Source organism: Mustela nigripes, chromosome 1 (assembly GCF_022355385.1).
Source record: "Mustela nigripes isolate SB6536 chromosome 1, MUSNIG.SB6536, whole genome shotgun sequence".
NCBI lineage: Eukaryota > Metazoa > Chordata > Mammalia > Carnivora > Mustelidae > Mustela > Mustela nigripes.
This window is the reverse complement of record NC_081557.1, coordinates 80959564-80978322: the sequence shown is the minus strand read 5'-3', so window position 1 is coordinate 80978322 and position 18759 is coordinate 80959564. Positions and strand designations below refer to the sequence as shown.

At 43.5% G+C, this 18759-nt stretch overlaps 1 protein-coding gene across 1 annotated transcript in view; it reads left to right on the top strand.

Annotated features, from left to right (window-relative positions):
* The window catches only part of BARX2 (BARX homeobox 2), a 69012-nt gene that overhangs the window by 37224 nt on the left and 13029 nt on the right, over positions 1 to 18759 (top strand). The window contains exon 2 of the mRNA XM_059392038.1: positions 16822 to 17122. Coding sequence (XP_059248021.1) covers positions 16822 to 17122 — 301 coding nt within the window. The remainder of the gene's footprint in view (positions 1 to 16821; positions 17123 to 18759) is intronic.

The window sequence follows — 18759 nt, the reverse complement described above, 5'->3', positions numbered from 1 at the left end:
ACAGATGGCCTAACATAACGTCCCCCCGATGTCCCTGGATCCCCCATGATACTATTTCTTGAGACTTCTTTTTTGGGGGTCGGGTGTCACCTGGGCTTTTAGTTCCCTTTTCAGAATCTGTGTCCAGAAAGACCCATCCGGTTTCAGAGCTGTGGATTTCTTAAGACTCTCCTGCTCTTCGCTTTATCTGCCTCTCGTAAGATTGAATTAGACGGGCCGGCTCTTCTGTCTGTGGGCCTTCCCGTGGTCTGCAGGTGCATCCGGGGCCGGGGGCTGGTACAGAAGATGAGGTTGAATGTGCTTTTTATTTTTAAATCTCTGGTATAATTTGGTTGCTGCCTGAGGCTACTTTTGGAGACTTTTGGAGTGTCCCGAGAGTCTGTCTGTCCAATGGTTTTATTTGTATGTGGCACTCCTGCCTTCTGCCAGTCCTTCTCCGAGAGGTGGGGTCGTAATGTGGATATAGCTGGATCAGAGAGGAACACCCCGGTGTTCCTACTCTCTCTCTGCCCCATCCCCCAGGGCAGGGAAGGCACTGGCCCCAGAGTAGCTCTCATCTCATGCTGTCAGCTGTGTGATGGCAGAGGGAAGGCAGGGTCTGGCCCGAAAAGGCCTGAATGGGCAGCTGGACGGAAAGCCAGTGGAGTTGGGTCAGGGAAGACAGTCATGGCCCAATTCAAGGAGCACAAGCCAGCAGGGCACATTTGGGGGCCTGTGAGTTGCTCTTGTCAAAAATCCTCTTTTTTGTGCTGCATCTGAAGAGCGGAGAGGAATACACATCACAGGCGTGAGGGGGACCAGTGGCAGAACCAAGTCATATCTGCATTGGTGGTTATACTTGGTGTGGGAAGTGGGTTCTGTAGTGTTGACAACAAGAAGGGAGATATTCTAGGAAAGACTGTGCTAGCCCAGAAGTCCCTGTCATAAGATAAGTATAGCTCACGTTTGTATTACCCCTTTCGGCTGAGAATAGTACCTAGAAAGTGAAATATGCTGACCATGGCATTAACATTTCTGATTACATTTCAAAACCTTGTCCTAACATCCATCTTATTCAGTTGACCCAAGACATCCTAAAATTTAACATGTACTTATTTTAAAAATCCATCCCTTTGACGTAAATCTTGGCACAATTCTACACCGCAGTTTATTGACCTTATTTTTTTTCTGTTGACAGAATGACCATTTTGAGCCTATAATCCTTTAAAAAAATTTTATTTATTTATTTGGCAGACAGAGATCACAAGTAGGCAGAGAGGCAGGCAGAGAGAGAGAGAGGAGGAAGCAGGCTCCCTGCTGAGCAGAGAGCCCGATGCGGGGCTCAATCCCAGGACTCTGGGATCATGACCTGAGCCGAAGGCAGAGGCTTAACCCACTGAGCCACCCAGGTGCCCGAGCCTATAATCCTGAGCTCAGAATCTAATGAAGAAGGGGAGCATTTGTTTTTCCCCTTACTTTTCTCCAGCATTTGCTAACTTGTTATTAGCGGAGGGGAAATGTATTTGAGTAATTAAGGGAAACCCAAAGCAATGTTGATACATATCTCTGTGAATAATGGTTGCAAGTTCTATAAAAAATGCCTCTCTACCTCTCCCAGGGTCAATGGGGAAAAGGCTCATGGAAAATGAGAAAGTACCTGGGCATCTGGCTACAGATCTGAATTCTTTGCCCATGTGTATGGGTTGGCTCACTTCTTACGTCTTGGTAATAGGGCCATTATTTCTGTGTTAGATGGATTTCAGAATGTCATATGTTGTTTCAACCCAGACTGCTCCCCAGGAAACACGACTGTTTGTTCTCTTTTCTGGCCTGGGCTAAAACTGCGGTGCCATCTTTCTTCCAAGCAGAGCGTCTCCAAATAGGAACCCCTTTATCTTGCAGAAATCTGTGAACTTCACTGGTTCTTCTGTATGTGGGAATATACTTTTTTTGGTGTCTATATTTCTGTAGATTTAAATTTTATACATTGAAACATGTTGCTTCCTACTGGGAAAGAATTAATGTGATTTAAGAAGAATTCAAAATATCTCCTTGCCTGCTTTTTTCTTTTGGGAGTTGGGCACTGCATCATGAAAGTTATGGAGGCCTTGAGATAAGGATGGACTCTGCTCAGGCAATATGAGCCAACACCAGTGCGTAACTCATAAGCAACCGCTGGAAGAAGCAGAAGGCTTTAGCTATGTATGCACGTACACTGATTACCTGGAAACACTAGAAATATCAGAAGGGAAGTTCCCTGGTAAATTGTATTTTAGAATTTTGGAAGGTAGTGTGGTATAATTAAAAGAGCATGGCCATGAATCAGACAGATATCTGTTCAGATTCCAGATATGTGCCCACATCACTGGTAGTTTTTGCTCAGACTTAGAGATAGGTACACACAGAATCTAGCCCAGGATCGTGCTCGATAAGCTTTCCCTCTTTTGTCCCCTCTGTCTGCCCATTGCTTTGGATATGGGTAGAATTTAAGAGGCATGAGACTAATGCAGTGTTTTGTCAAGGGAGCCTCTCTTCTTTTAGAGATTGACCCTTCCTACTGTCCTTAACACAGGGTGAATTATTATTATCATTTTTTTTTAAGTGAGCAAATCAATGCCAACGTTGTAGGCCATCAAGTTGTAATACATAAATCAGAGGTCTGCCCTTGCATTCCTCCACTCTTCCTAAATGTGTATTTGCCTGATTTAGGAGAAATTTCTAATCAGAAGTCTTTCAATGGTTTGTGACATATCAGATTGTTAGCTGTTCATCTCTAAAACACTTAAGCTAAGGAAACTTAAAAATGGGCCACAGGATTACAGCCACTGTGGAAAACAGTACAGAGGGTACCTCAAGAAATGAAAAATAGGACTGCCATAGAATCCAGCAGTCCCACTTCTGGGTTTACTTCCAGAGGAAATAAAATCATTTTTGCAAAGATATTTCTGCATTATTATGTTTATTGCACTATTATTCACACTAGCTGTGACATGGAAAAAACCCAAGTGTTCATTGGCAGATGAATGGATAAAGAAAATGTAGTGTATACATATAATGGAGTATTATTCAGCCTGAAAAAAATCGTGCCATCTGTGACAACATAGATGAACCTGGAGGACATTATGTGGAGTGAAATAAGACATAGAGAAATACTAGATGGTCTCACTCATGTGTGCAGTCTAGAAACTTCTAGAAACAGAGAAGAAAAGAGTTACAGAGAGCTGGTGGTTGGAGAAATTGGGAAATTGTTGGTCAGAGAGTACAAACATCCATTTATGGGTCAGATGTGTTCTGGAGACCTAAAGCACAGCAGGCGGTGACCATAGTTAATAATAATGTATCATATCCTTGAAATTTGCCAAGTGTGTTCTTGCCACACACAAAAAAGGCAATTATGTGAGCTGATAGCTATGTTAATTTAATTGATTGTGATAATCATTACACAATGTGTACCTATATCAAATCATCACGTTGTATACTTTATATGTATATATAATTTTTATTTCTCAATTATGCTTCAGTATAGCTGGGGGTGGGGGGGCGGTGTATGAAAGGAAATTGCAAAGGCCCAGAAACTTCCAAAGTGGTATTTACCATGGCCTCTCATTATTAAAATCACAGTGTTTGTAACACTGGGTTGCAGAATCAGTTAATGATTTAAAAAAAAAAAACAACAACACAACACACCACGCTAAGGAAGAAAAGAAATGTCTGAGGCCAGCCACTACTCAGCATTTTGGTCATTCCCACCTAGAAAGGCAATACGTGACATAAACAGAACCTTTGTGCTTCCCTTTAGGGGTTTGAGCTCTGGTCCTAGTTCAGACATCGACTTTCTGTGTCTGTCAAATACCATTTGCCTCATACATCAAAGGCCGGGCTAGAAAAAGTAATGTCTGTGTTGTGTTACTCACTGTGTCATTAGCTATAAATCACATAGCCTCAAAGTCTTAATTGTACATGGTTAGATTGAATGCAAAGATAGTCTTTGGCCTTGGGTAGTTATGATCTGGATCACTTGTGGAGATATCGGATGAGTACACAATTCATCACTTCCTTGTGAACAGAAACATAGTCATGATGGAGAAGTTTACCTGCACGCAGTAGCACTCTTATTCTCAGCACACTTGCTTCTTTCAGCTAATAATGTATTCGGTTGGTGTCCTGGCAAAGCATGGGAGGTATAGCATGGGCAATAGAAAGCTAAGGCAAAGACTGTACAGTCGGGTCGAGAAATGGAAGGGAGACACATTGGCTCTGAGTGTGATGATTGCTCATAAAATCATTGCATCTCGGTACCAAAAGGGACCTTAAAACCCTCTAACTTCCCCGTGTACAGATGAAGAAGTTTCCGACAAAGATCTCATCATGGACTAAAGGCGACCCCCATAAGCTTAATGTTGGCGCTGTTGAGGGGAGAGCTGCATCTTAACCGACAAGGTTTGGCTCCGCGCAGGGAAGGGGAAAGCCTTCTTGCTGTAGGGAGCAACTATCCTTGGTGCCCGTCGGCCAGTTGGGTAACCGTGGTCCCCATGATTCACATTCACTGTTTTGCAGAATCTTATTACCGTTATTCCTACTATGATGCTTCATTACTCTTGCCTTTTACAACCTACAAGAGCAATACATACTGATATTCCTGCTGTACAATTGTCTGACTGCTCTTTGCCTCCCACTTGACCTTACTGGCTTGCGTAGAAGAGAAAAGGAGAGGAACTGGTCCATTCCATCCAACAAGACCCTTCTGCCCAACATGGAGCTGCTCTTTCCTCCTCTCTTTCAAGGGGTGCGTCTCCCCAGAGTTTGAGCCCTTTCTGCCACGTGGTTCTGTGTTCCCTGAGCTCATTCGCTGTATAACCTTTAAGGAGGAACTTTTATCAGAAAACAGGGGGATTACGCAGAAACGATAGGAGTGTGTGACATGGAGGCGGCTCTTAGAAAATGCCCGTATGTTGCCGATCGTTATGGCAAAGGGAAATCTTCCAATCCCTGCCTATACCTGGGGGGCCTTACCAGACCCTGGTTTGTTTGAGAGCAGTCCGGTCTAGCAACTTGCCTTCGTGTTCCAACAGAGAACTCTTCCCAATGGCCCCACTCAGCAGACCCAGCTTCCACCTTAGAAGCTCTTCAGGTGTTCTCTGATAAGGCCCAAGTGCCATTCCATCCTGGGTTTCTTGTTTTTCTTAAAAAAAAAAATTTTTTTTTACAGTCCGTATTTGGCAACTTTGTAAACTTTTACCTGTTTCTTTTTATTCCCTATTACTCTCTGGTTAGAATCTCCACTAATCTCATCCTTCATGTCTCCATTTAAATGACGCTCTTGTGGGGGCATCCTGACCACCTATATTTGGTTAAATCCTCTTACTGAATGCTCTTTATAGCACCCTGAATTACTGCTTTCTTAAGTGTCTGCCATCTGGCCAGAACATAAGCTGGGCAAGGACCTGGTCTGTCTTGCGTACTGTTTTATCCCCAGTTCTTGGCACAGTGTCTACGCGAGGTATTCCATAATTTGTTAACTTAAATTGAATTTTATTCTCTTTTATCCCACTTTGTTTCTATTCTTTGCAACCAAAGGCAAGCTAGAGAGAATACATTTAAACCAGGATTAGAATGCACAGGGAGAAGGAGGAAATGAACTTGAATTTGGAAAATTACATTTTGGCATGAGATAGGTTCTAAGTTTGGCAAATGATTTTCCTTCTGGGTAATCAGGAGCTTGCCTATGGACCCACGGGGCCATTTGCAGAAAAGTAACCTCCTGTGGCTTTTTCTAGAAACTTTGCCCAGTGCCCTGGCATGAGGCATGAGGCCCATTTTCCCAGCTTGCCTGGTAGAGATACTATGAAGATCGGTCTGGACGTAGCAGAGAAGGGGGGGATGTTTCAGAACTTAAGGCAGATGATTCCCGAGTGAGTAAACTTACTAGAAGTTTGTCATTCTCTGGCCATTTTCATTGAGCCCGTACTCGTTCCCCTGGAACATAAATCAGTCAAGCAAGCAGCTTAGAGATTCTTATCCACTCAGACCTTTGGCCCTCGCCCGTGTCCACAGGAAATGTGGGTGTGGAGAGTCAATTTGGGGACTGGTATGTTGGAAGAATGGAAGAGAAGCCCACAGGAGATGCATAGGAACAGACACTGTTCTTTGGAGATTCTGCCCTGAAGTTCAAATCAAGCTGTAGTTGGAAGGGACAGGCTTCTGCCATGAAGGAGGATTTATACAGAGGAGATGTGCCTGGGCTGTGCCTCTCCTTGGCCCAGACACAGTCACACGCACGAGGTTACAGTTTCCAGAATCAGCACAGCTGGAAAATGTTCTGTTGAGCCTGCCGAATGTTCTGTATCATCCCATACACCCTGGGTTGTCCCAGGGCACACCGACTGCTGATGCGCTCAGATTTTTGAATCCCAAACCCGATTCTCAAAACAGCCAGTCAAGTGGCAGGGAACCACTCGTAGGTACACAATACACACAGTTAATGTGATATCCATCCTGCAGCAAAGCATTGGTGAGGGGGACTGCTTGAAGGAAAACAATGATTAGAAAACGCATTCATTGTGGTTATGTTTGCCCTCCATTTGTCAACTAAAAAATGTGTTTGTTTAAACAATGTCCTTGGTTTAGGGCAGTCATTCCTCGGTGGCAGATACTGTACTTGAATTTCACAAGTGTATGTAAATGATCTAGCTGAGCAAAGCAGCTGTCGTCAGTCAACATTTTCACATAGTGATGATTCTCAGGGAAAGGGAAAGACCTATTTAATACCCAGCACTATACACCGTCCACCTTCTCAGCTACTGCAGTGCCCCCTAACGAATGTGTTAATTGCAAGCTTTTTCCTACTATTTTTAAAACCTACATTGGGTTTTTAGCCAAAATATAAAAATGTGGCTGGACAGTCACATAGTACTTTTGGGGGAATATGAAATGGGAGTTGCCAGTGCTTCGAGACACTAAAGCTCGGGGCTGGTGTTGTTTTGTTGGGAATTGGGTCATATAATAAAACAAGAAAAGACAGCAAACAGCTGGCTGAAATGCATTTTATCTCACTTTTCTGCTCCCCTTGGGTTTGCCTTTTGGGAGACTCAGTTCTCCAAAGCACGCACATTTCAGACCCTGACTTCTGGTGCAGCCAAGCTCCTTCCTTCCAAGGACGCACAACTCAACACATTGCTCCACTGCGGTCCTATACTTACTAACAAGGGAGGTCCTCCTGAAAGCCCCAAACATGTATGCTCATCCCAGTGGCCCTGTGTGCACCTCCACCATCACGCGGTGCTCCCAGCCAGGGAGTAGAGTGCAGCTTTGTCCTTGAACTTGCCTCAGAGGTCAGGTCAGGATGCCTGCAACTATAGGTTTCTGTAAAGGATGGTGTCTTACATCACTGTCATTCCTTAGAAATTTGTGTTTTTCTTCTTTAGGTAAGCTCCACGCCCAACATGGGGCTTGAATTCATGACCCCGAGATCAAGAGTCATGTGCTCTACTGATTGAGCCCCTCAGGTGCCCTTGTTTGCTTTGTTTTTGATGAAGGTTTTTTGCTGGGTTTAAGCATCAGAACCAAATTGCGTAAATGTCCAAAAGCCATTTATCTGTTGTCTGAATGTAGTCAGCACACAATGTTATGTTAGTTTCAGGTGTACAACATTGTGATTTGACAAGGTTGCACATTATACTGTGTTCATCACAAGAAGAACCACCCTCTGTCCCCATACATAGCTATTATGATATCATTGACTCTCTTCCCTATGCTGTGCCTTTGATCCCATGACATATTCATTCCATAACTAGAAGCCTCTACCTCCCATTCTCCTGAACCCATTCTGTCCATTCCCCAATCTCCCACCCCTATGGCCACCCTTGGTTTGTTCTATTTCTAGGTCTGATTCTGCTTTTTATTAAAATTTTTTTATTATAAAAAAATAATATTTTTTTATTAATTTTCTTAACTCATGAATGTAGTCATGTGGGTTTTTTTTCCTTAGTCTGATTTATTTCACTTAACATAATCCTCTCTAGGCTTATCTGTATTGTCTCAAAAAGCATGATCTTATCCTTTTTAATGGCTGCATAATATTCCATTATGGATATGTTTTTATATAGCCCATATCTTCCTTATCCATTCATTTATTGATGGACACTTAGGTTGCTTCCATATATTGGCTGTTTTAAATAATGCTACAGTAAATATAGGGTGGTATGTATCTTTTTGAATTGGTATTTTGTACTTAATAGTGGAATTACTAGATCAAATGGTATTTCTATTTTTAATTTTTGGAGGAGCCTCCATACTACTTTTATAATGGCTGTGCCAATTTGCATTCCCATCAGTGGTGTATGAGTGTTCCTCCAAAAGCCATTTTTAAATAACAGCAATTGATTCCAACCTACCAGAGGGTAGGATCCTCAAAAGAACACTTTTCTGTGAATCGATCTATAAGGTTAGGTAATTTGAACCAAAACTTTAGTGGGATTGGTTTTTTCGAGACTAACAAGTTGGTGCTAAAATTCAGCTAGAAAAATAAAGTAATGACAATAGCCAAGAAAATTCTGTAAAAAAGAATAGAGAAGGGGACTTATTCTCCCAGATAACAAAACTCCCTTTAAAAACCACGATAATTAAAGTGGAGTGGTCAGCTTGTATATTAGTTCAGTAGGTTAGAAGAATCCAGTACCTATCCTAATCATTTTTAGGGCCCCATATGACCCAGTGTATATTCAGAATCATATTCAAAGACAATAAAAATCTGGCTACAGAAGCCTGGAGCATGACGTTCTTTAGATCTTCTGAAAGGGTATATTCATGGATTATACAAAGTATACACCCTAAATGGTTTTCAGAAATCTTCTCTAATAGCCATTCCTCTCCCCAAAGTTGCAGACTCACAGCAGTCTCTAGAAATGTACCCCTTTCTCTGATTTCCTAACCCTTGTCTCCCCGTCTCCCATCGTCCCTCACACCCACCACCTTAATGTAGCAGTGGACGATCACCTCCCCAGAAGGCAGCCCTTGGGGGAAGGGTAGTGCTGCTTTTCTAGAGAGCAGGAGAGTCTCAGAACTCTGGTGACTAGAAGTCCCTAGCAGACTCCCAAGAATTCCCAGAATGAACAAAAATTCCCAGTCTCATTTCTTTGGGAACTTAGTGAATCTTAAAGGTAGCATTGAAGTCACTAGACTGGTCAGTAGATGGTGTTGACATTGTTGGCTACCCCTTTAGAGAAAAAAAGTGACGCATTTATACTTCCCCAAATGAACACTTGGGAACTACAGGTCTCAAGAGATTAGATTTGGAGCATCTGTATGTTTCTGCTAATACGTGGGGATAGTGACAGAAGTTAAGCTCTAAGGCCCAGGGTTGACAGTGGTGAGAGGAGACTTCAACTTTATATAGTTCCGAAATGTTTTAAATTTCTTTTATAACAGATTGTGTTACTTTTATAATTAAAATGAAAGAGCATTTTCATTTTCTTTGAGTAAATGCCCGGTAATGGAATTATTGGGTCATATATGGGAAGTTCTATTTTTAATTTTTGGGGGGACCCTCCATCCTGTTTTCCACAGTGGCTATATGGGTTGACACCTCCAGCATAGTGCACAAGGGTTCCCTTTTCCCACATCCTTGCCACCATTTGTTATTTCTTGTCTTTTTGATTCTAGCATTTCCCTGTTGAAAGAAATTGTGACATATATATACACAGATGCAGACAGACAGACACACATGCAATGGAGTATTACTCAGCCTTAAAAGAGTGGGATTGGGGCGCCTGGGTGGCTCAGTGGGTTAAAACCTCTGCCTTCAGCTCAGGTCATGATCCCAGGGTTCTGGGATTGAGCCCCGCATTGGGCTCTCTGCTCAGCAGGGAACCTGCTTCCTCTTTCTCTCTGCCTGCTTCTCTGCCTACTTGTGATCTCTGTCAAATAAATAAATAAAAATCTTAAAAAAAAAAAAAGAGTGGGATCTTGCTATTCGAGACAGCATAAATGGACCTAGAAGGTATTACTCTAAGTGAAATAAGTCAGAATGAGAAAGACAAATACCATGTAGTTGCACTTATATGTTGAACAAAAAAAAAAAAAGGAAGAAAGAAAGAAAGACCTTAAAGCAAATGTGCAAACAAACAAATTGCAGAATCAGATCTATAAATCCAGAGAACAAACCTTTGGTTGCCAGAGGGGAGAGTGTGGGAGGTACAGGCTTTTAGTTATGGAAGGAATAAGTCATGGGAATAAAAGGCACAGCATAGGGAATACAGTCCATGGAACTGTCATAGCATTGCACGGTGACAACACTACAAGCTAGCATAATGTGTTTTGAATCACCATGTTGTACGCCTGAAACTCATGTAACACTGTTTCAACTATGCTCAAATTTTTTTAAAAAAATGTGTTTAAGCACCCCAAAACTTGGGGCACCTGGGTGGCTCAGTGAGTTAAGCCTCTGCCTTCGGCTCAGGTCATGATCTCAGGGTCCTGGGATTGAGCCCCCCATCCGGCTCTCTGCTCAGCAGGGACCCTGCTTCCCTTCCTCTCTCTGCCTGCCTCTCCGCCTACTTGTGATCTCTCTCTGTCAAATAAATAAATAAAATCTTTTTTTAAAAAAGCACCCCAAAACAAAATAGCAATCAAAGTACTTATTTACCTTTTGGGGGGGTTTAAAATTTTTTTTATCTTATATTCAGTAAAAGTTCACTATTTTAGTATACAGTTACAAGTTCTGACAAATGCGTCAAATTGTCTAACCCAGAGCCACAGTCAAGATACAAACCAGCCTCATCACCGGATGGTAACTACACTTGTGGTGAGCATAGTGTAAGGTGAAAAGTAGCCCAATCACTCTGTTGTACACCTGATACTGATGTCACATTGTATGTTAACTGCACTTCAATAATAATGATATTCCTTGTCACCCCCAATTGTCTTATATTGCCTCCTTATAGTCAAAGTCTTCCTCTGCCCTTATTCTCTGGAAGCCACTGATTTCTAGGTGTCTTCTCCATCTCAAGTTTTGCCTTCTCCAGAATGTCTTGTAAATGGATTTCCATAGCTTTGGAGTCTTGGCTTCCTTCACTTAGTGTAATGCATTTGAAATTTGTCCTTGATGCTGTGTGTATCAACACTTTCTTCCCTTATTATTCCTGAATAGTATTCCATGATTCCATTGGATGGATGTCCCACAGTTTGTCCCTCCATCCCAGTGGTGGGCTGTTGGACTGTTTCATTTCTGATAATGACTAATAATGCCACTATAAACATTTGGACCTGGGCTTTTATGTGAGGGGAGGGGCAAAAGGAGAGAGAGAGAGAATCCCAAGCAGACTTCACACTGAGTGTGGAGCCCCAACCGGGGCTTGATCCCAGGACCCTGAGATCATGACCTGAGCCCACATCAAGAGCCAGCCGCTTAACCAACTGAGTCACCCAGTTGCCCTTTGTCATAGTTTTAATATACATTTCCTTAATGGCTAATCATGCTAAGCAGCTTTCCATGTACTTATATACTGTCTGTGTATCCACTTTGGTGAAGTATCTGCTTAAAATCTTTGTTCAGGGAAGCCTGGGTGGCTCAGTCAGTTCAGCATCTGCCTTTGGCTCAGGTCATGATCCCAAGATCCTGGGATCGAGTCCCACACTGGGCTCCTTGCTTGGTGGAGAGCCTGCTGTTCCTCCTGCTTATGCTTTCCCTTTCTCTCTCTGACAAATAAATAAATAAATAGAATCTTTTAAATAAAAGTGTTCATTTTCTTATGGAGTGATTTTTTAAATTGCTAAAATTTGAGAAGTTTTTTTTTGTTTGTTTGTTTTAGTATATTCTGGATACAAATCATTTGTCAGGTGTATGATTTACAAATATTTTCTCCAGTCTGTAGCTTATATTTCTGTTCTCTTGGTAGTATCTTCTGCCAAGTAAAAATTGTTATTTTTGATGGAGACCAGCATTTGACCTTTTTCCTTACTGTGATATTCTTTGGGTGATATAGCTAAGAACTCCCTGCCTAACCCAAAGTCACAAAGATTTTTCTCCTATGTTTTCTTCTAAAAGTTTTATAAGTTCGTATTTACTTGGATCTATGATCCATTTTTAGTTTTTAAATTAAGTTATGAGTTCTAGGTTACTTTTTTTTTTTTTTTTTTGCATATGGATATCGAGTCATTCCAGGACCGCTTGTTAAAGACCATAATTTCTCCATATTATACAGTTTTTATTTTAAAAGAAAGAATGTGATTCTGTCTAGCATGAGAACTCAAACATCATCTATCATGAAAGGAGAAAATTCCTTAGACCCACTGGCTCAGGGGTGGCTGAGAGAGAGTCCCCTTTGCTCAGAACACACAATATTTGTTTTACTAACAGTGTCATAAAACCAAACATAATTTATACTCCATTGCTGGGATTTCTAGGTTGTTGAGGGTTTTTGTTTGTTTGGCCGAGATTTTAGAAGAAATTTTAACCATTTATGAGCACGAAAATTCTTTTTTTGACAAATTGGATGTATACTAAAACTTAACAATGAGAACAAAACTGAAGTTTGTTTAGTCTAACTTTTCCTTTTTTGAATTAGAAAAATAATACATGCTTAACGTAAAATCTAAATACAGGTGACCTTTGAATAATATGAATTTCAACTGCATGGTCCACTTAGCTACAGATTTTTTTCAATAAATAGAGTACAATACTGCAAATGTATTTCCTTTTTCTTACAGTTTTCTTAATAACATTTCTTTTCTCTAGCTTACTTCACTGTAAGAATACAGTATACTGAAATACAATAACATAACAAATATGTGTTCACTGTTTATTGGTAAGGCCCCTGATCACTGGAAAGCTATTAGCAGTTATGTTTTTGTAGAGTCAGAATTTATACATGGATTTTCAACTGCTGTGTCAGTGCCCTAACCCCCTATTGCTCAAAGGTCAGCTGTAAGACAGAAGAATCATCTAGAAATTGGGATACATGGCAGAGTGGTTTCCTATTGCTTTTTGGTTCCCTTTCCTTGGTCCTTTTGATGGGCTTCTCTCCGTTTTTATGACCTCAGATGTTGGCATACCCCAGGGCTCCATCTTTGGATCTCTTTATTGCTTTATTTTACTAGCTCTCTAGGTGATGTCGTTTAATCCTGTGGTTCTCCGCACCACATGTGCTCCCAAGAGTCAAGGCTGTGTCTCCAGCCTAAACTCTTCTCCAAACTCCAGACCAGTGTGGGTAGCTGCCTCTTCAGAACATCTACCATGTGTAACAGCAACTTGTCTGACACAGAAATCTTGGGGCCCCTGGGTGGCTCAGTTGGTCAAGCATCTGCCTTTGGCTCAGGTCACGATCCCAGGGTCCTGGAATCAAGTCTCATGTTGGGCTCCTTGCTCAGCGGGGAGCCTGCTTCTCCCTCTTCCTCTGCCCCTCCCTCTACTTGTGCTCTCTTGAACTCTCTCTCCAAATAAATAAGTAAAATCCTTAAAAAAAAATAAAACAGAAATCTTGGTCTCTTCTTTGCCCCATCTTTCCCTCCGTAGCAAATGGCACCGTCATTCCTGTATATGCCAAGGCCAGAAATCCAGACCTGAGATGGCAGCTCTCAGTAGCTTGGACATGACACTCAACATCCGTAGACTCTTCCACCCCTCACTGTAAAGCACACGCTGAGCGGACCCCCCTCTCATGATGCAGCTGCTCCCTGTCTGGCTCCCGCCACAGTGGTGCCTGGTCTAGAAGGTGGCCTTGCCTCCCAGCTTACTCCTCTGCTTCCACACTCACTGCTGCAGTCAGGCCCCCGCACAGCAGCCATGGGGCTCTTCAGGACAGAAAGCACATCATGTCCTTCTCCAGCTCAGATCTCGCTAATGCTTTTATCACATTCTGAAGAAAATCTTTGCCCTGGCCTTCAAGACCGTATGTGATCTGGCTACAGCCTATTTCTCCAAATTTTTATTTCTTGGAACCTTTATTTCCCCCTCCCCCCGCCCCCACATGGTTCACTCTGCCTTTTTGCTACTCTTTGAACACAAGCCCATTCCCACTTTAGGGCTTTGCTTGAGCTGGTTCTCTGCCCCGGGGGTGCCCTTCCCAATGTTCTCCTCTGCCCTGAGTCACCCATTTGCCAGAACTGTTATCTGTTCCTTGCCTTGCCTTGCCTTGCCTCCCCTCTCGGAAATACCTGCCCCCTCCTTCCCTCCCTCATCTTCACAGTCTGCTGTGTTTTTCTTCAGAGAATGTATCACTACCTGGCATCATATATTTGTTTGTTTGCTGTCTACCTTCCCGACTGAAATGTAAGCTTCCTGAAGGTGGGACTTGATGTGGGTCACAGCTCTATCCCCAACTTCTAGAACAGAGTACAGCCCATAGTAGATGCTCAGTAAACATTTATGGCAGGATTAAATACAGGATTAGAGTCATACATGTACAGTACTTTTCGCCCTGCTTCACTCCCACGCCTTCTCTGGAGCCAATCACTGTTAATAGCTTGGTGACTAACTTCCTGGGTTTAAAAACAATGCATTTATGAATGCAGACACACATCCAGGCTTTTTTTTTTTTTAATGAAATGCAAACTGTTCCATACCTTTATTTTCGCTCAGTAATTTACTTTAGAATTTTTTTCCATTTTAGTTTATTTTTTCATGTAATCTATGTATTTATATAGGTCTTTTTAGTGCTTACATTGTAGTTCATACTATAGATATATAATTTATTTAATCATTTTCCTGTTGATATGTGGGTTATTTTCCCTGTTTCCTTATTATAATCAAGGCTGCAGTGAATATGCTTGTCCCTAAATCTTTGTGCATATGGGAAAATTGGTCTCAAATTATAGAACCGCCTGGATCAGTACTTGAGAGGTATTGCTTAGTTTGTCTTTCTAAAACACTATACTGGTTTACAATCTCGCCAACAATATATGAGGGCCCATTTCCCCATATCCTGGCCAACACCAGGTATTACCCCACATCCCAAATATTTTTTAATGTTGGGGGAAAAAAGTTTTACTCCAGCGGGGAGTAGAAAGAGAAAGCCTAAACTCTGGTGATTGAAAATCTTACAGGCCGGTAGATAACCAGCCACTTCCTACATTGGTAAGCTCCTAAGCTTCTGGATTCTAAGTTAGCCTGTTTCATAAAGATAGTTCCTTTTAAAAAGAAATGTCAGAATTAAAGGAATAAAATGATTCAAGATGAGAACTATGTTGTACCTGTAAAGAAACTTTCAGATACTGTTTTCACGAGAAGACATATTTCATAATGTGTCCTGGGAGATCCAAAACCACAGGCCCAGGGATCCTCATTTTCTTGCTGTAACTCATTCCTGGATGATTTTTCCCCCCCTGAGAAAGAATCCACAACACACAATGTTGGCATTGGCTGGAGAGTTAATGGAAGACATAGACATTGGTGATTTACTATTTAACAAGTCTGTGGTTTGTACTGGGCCTTAAGAGAAAGACCCAAAGAACAAGAGAAGTTATCTATTTTAATAACTATGACTGGGGCCCAAAACAGAAGCACAGGCATGACTACGAAGACAGATGCCAACCCAGGGGAGGGAAGTACAGCCCAAGTAGCACCGGGTATTTCTGTGACTTGGGTTGGTTTTAATCCAGAGCTAGTGGGATCGTTGGTTAGCTCACAGGCTTGCCTTTGCCCTGTTAGTGAGCTGCCTGAGTCCCAAATGGCAACCCCTTTTATCAGGTGTCAAGATGGGCTTGGGATGAGAGGCACTTTTATGGCATCATATTAGGGCTTGAAGAATTCCTTAAAATTACTTGCTTTTACTCGCTATTTGGATGGCAAGACTGAGGCCCAGTAAGATAAAATGACTTAGCATGTTTTAAGCACAATCCTATCGAATAATGAAAAAGAAGAGCTCTTGTACTTGAACTTTAAAGACATAACAGATTCTTGGTGGAATGGTACTTCTGCCTAGAAATTCCTAAGGCAGGAGTGGCACATAACTGGCCTCCATGCCACCATACACCCCCGCAAATGCCCACAGCAGATGTCGGCTGCTCAACCCCAGCTCTCTTTCCTCAACCAAGCCCTCACCCAACCCGACAGTTCTCCTTCACACAGTGCTGGAGGCAGCAGGTCAGAATGGATCTAAGTTTTCATGTGAGTTAAAGTCTGTTTCTGTTTGTACCTCCCCTCTGGTGATTGGTGTATCCCTGTGATTCCTGATGTGATAAGACCTCTGGACAGTAAGCCAGAAGAACGTGGTTTGACTGCTGGATTTTCTTGCTCCTGGCTCTGTGATCTTGGGCAAGTCACTTAGCCTTTCACTCAGTCTTGTCTCTGAAATGAAAAAGTTGAATTAAATCACCTTTAAGCTTCCTTCCAGCTCTGAAAAATGTCATGATTCAATGTCTAGAGACCTCTCAGGAGGAATTCATTCATAATTTCGACTATGTATTTTTATAAACACCCAGGGGGTTTTCAGGCAGTTTGTATATTACAAAGCTATTCTGTATCCTTCCTTACATGTTTATATCTTTTTCTGATAACTTTTTGAGCTTTTTTATTTCATCTGCTCAGACCATTGACCCATATCTTTGAAACCAGAATTTAGGGGTTTCAAGGAGAGGAGGCGGGGACATGCCCGCTCAAAACCAGACGAATTGCAGGAGTCTCCTCTTAGCCGCGAGGAACTTGAATGTTCTCACACCCCAGACTGAGCAACGCTCACCTGCCTCCCCCCAAGCGGTTCTAGGTCCTCTTCCCTTTCTTCCATTCTACCTCCTTATGATCAGGAGGCCCCACCCGTCAGACGAAAGTGGGCGAGTGGTCCTCTGAGGGGCCCTGGCTCTCTTCCACTCCGGCTCCTTTCATGACCTGGCGCCCTGTTTGTCTTCCAGGCCCCGCTTCCCTTCGGGCATACCCTCTCCTCTCCGTGATCACCCGGCAGCCCGCGGTCATCTCCCACCTGGTCCCCGCCCCCCCGGGAGCTGCCCAGGCCTTGTCCTGCCACCCGGTCTCCGAGGCCTCGTCCAACGAGGCCCCAGGGGGTGAGGCTCTTGGCAGTAGCGAGTCAGAGACGGAGCAGCCCACGCCGAGGCAGAAGAAGCCCCGCCGGAGCCGTACCATCTTCACCGAGCTGCAGCTCATGGGCCTGGAGAAGAAGTTCCAGAAGCAGAAGTACTTGTCCACCCCGGACAGGTGAGAACCCGGGGAAGGGACTGTCCACAGGGAAGGCCTTCGGGAAGGGGTGACACCTTTTGCTCTCAGGCCGGGATGGAGAGCCACAGGGACTCATTTAGAGAGAGGGGCAAGGACCGTTTTAGAGAGAGATTCTACACGATGGCAGGAGTCTCACCCTTGGTGCATGTCACAGCCTGTTCGACAGCACCCAGCCCACTGGTGCTCATCTTCCTTAAGCCCCAGCTGTATCCCCATATTTAACTTAACTACTCCAGTGTGAGAATCAAAGTCAAGTTTAGTGAATAGGTTGCCCAGGCTCTGAGCTAGCAAACAGGTTTGGTTTTTAAAGCCACTTACATGTAGGCTTAGCCGCAGTGACGGGTTAGCTGTGGGATGGGGACCCGGGACCTTCTCGGGCTTCTGCAATTCCCCAGCTGACTCAGGCTGCAGGCCTGGCCCTTAACTGGGAAGGCCTGGATGGATTTGGTTCAGGAGCTGCTAGATGTTGGAGTAGATTTAATGGATATTAAGTCAGAACCACTTGGCTAAGAGAGGAGCAGGACCCAGATGTGGGCTCTTTCTTTAAACCCTTTTGAAATCCAGGTGAGGGGACTGTGACCCCTGATTTACTCAAAGACCTTCATATCTCACCTCCTTTCTTTAATTTTAGTATCTTAACTGCAGAATATGCAAGAATGTATGTCTTAACTTATTCTTTCAAACTCACTCTGGGGCTTTGGAGAGGGCTGAGCTAATATGTGATCCTGTTTACTAGGAGGATTTTCCAGGTCCTTTTTCTGTTCTTTTTGCTCATTTCCTTGTCTGTATTAGGTTTGATCCCAGTCCTATTGAAGAGAAAGGGAAGGAAACTTTCATGCATCTCTTAAGCTAGTTAGCTGTTTGACGCAAATTTAAGTGAAAAAGGGGTGTACAAATCCCTCACTAAAGAGCATCTGGCTACTGATTTCACTTAATCAAGCCCTTATCAGCTGGGTGCTGGGCGTCTGCTGGGGGCCGGGCATGGTGTCCAAGCCTGTGCATCCAGAAAGTAGGAGCAAAGAGTTATGCTGTGCAGGAGATGCTAGGGGAGGGCAGGACAGCAAGTACCCACAACCCAAGGCACGGGTCCTGGTGCCGGTATGTTACCAAGGGCTGGAGGAGCCCAGAGACATTGTTGAGTATGTGTGAGATGGGGTTCAGGAAGGCATCTCAGAGGAGGCAACATTTCAGAAGAGCTTTGACTCTTATGTCCCAGAGGGAATGGCCCACAGGGGCACTGAGGTACAGCTCACTGGGCATGCTGAGGGAACTGCAGGTTCCCAACAGTGCAAATGGGAGTGCAGCAGGGGAGGAGGCCGGAGGTGGAAGGCTCATGTGTCTGGCCAAAGAATGCTGACTTCATTTTCATTGGCAGCCTCTAAGAGTGGGGAGGGATGTGGCTAGATTTACCTTTTAGACTCCTCGCCCTGGTGGCACCCTCGGTGTCTGATCTGAGATGGAAGCGATGGAGCAGGGGAGTGGGAGGAAACCCAGGGATAGTCCCTGAAGACCTGAATTAAGGTGGTGACAGTGGACACCGAGGAAAGGGAATAGATTGAAGAACAGTTTTGAAGGTGGCATGGACAGGCTTGACACCGGCGTGAGGAAGGGAAGAG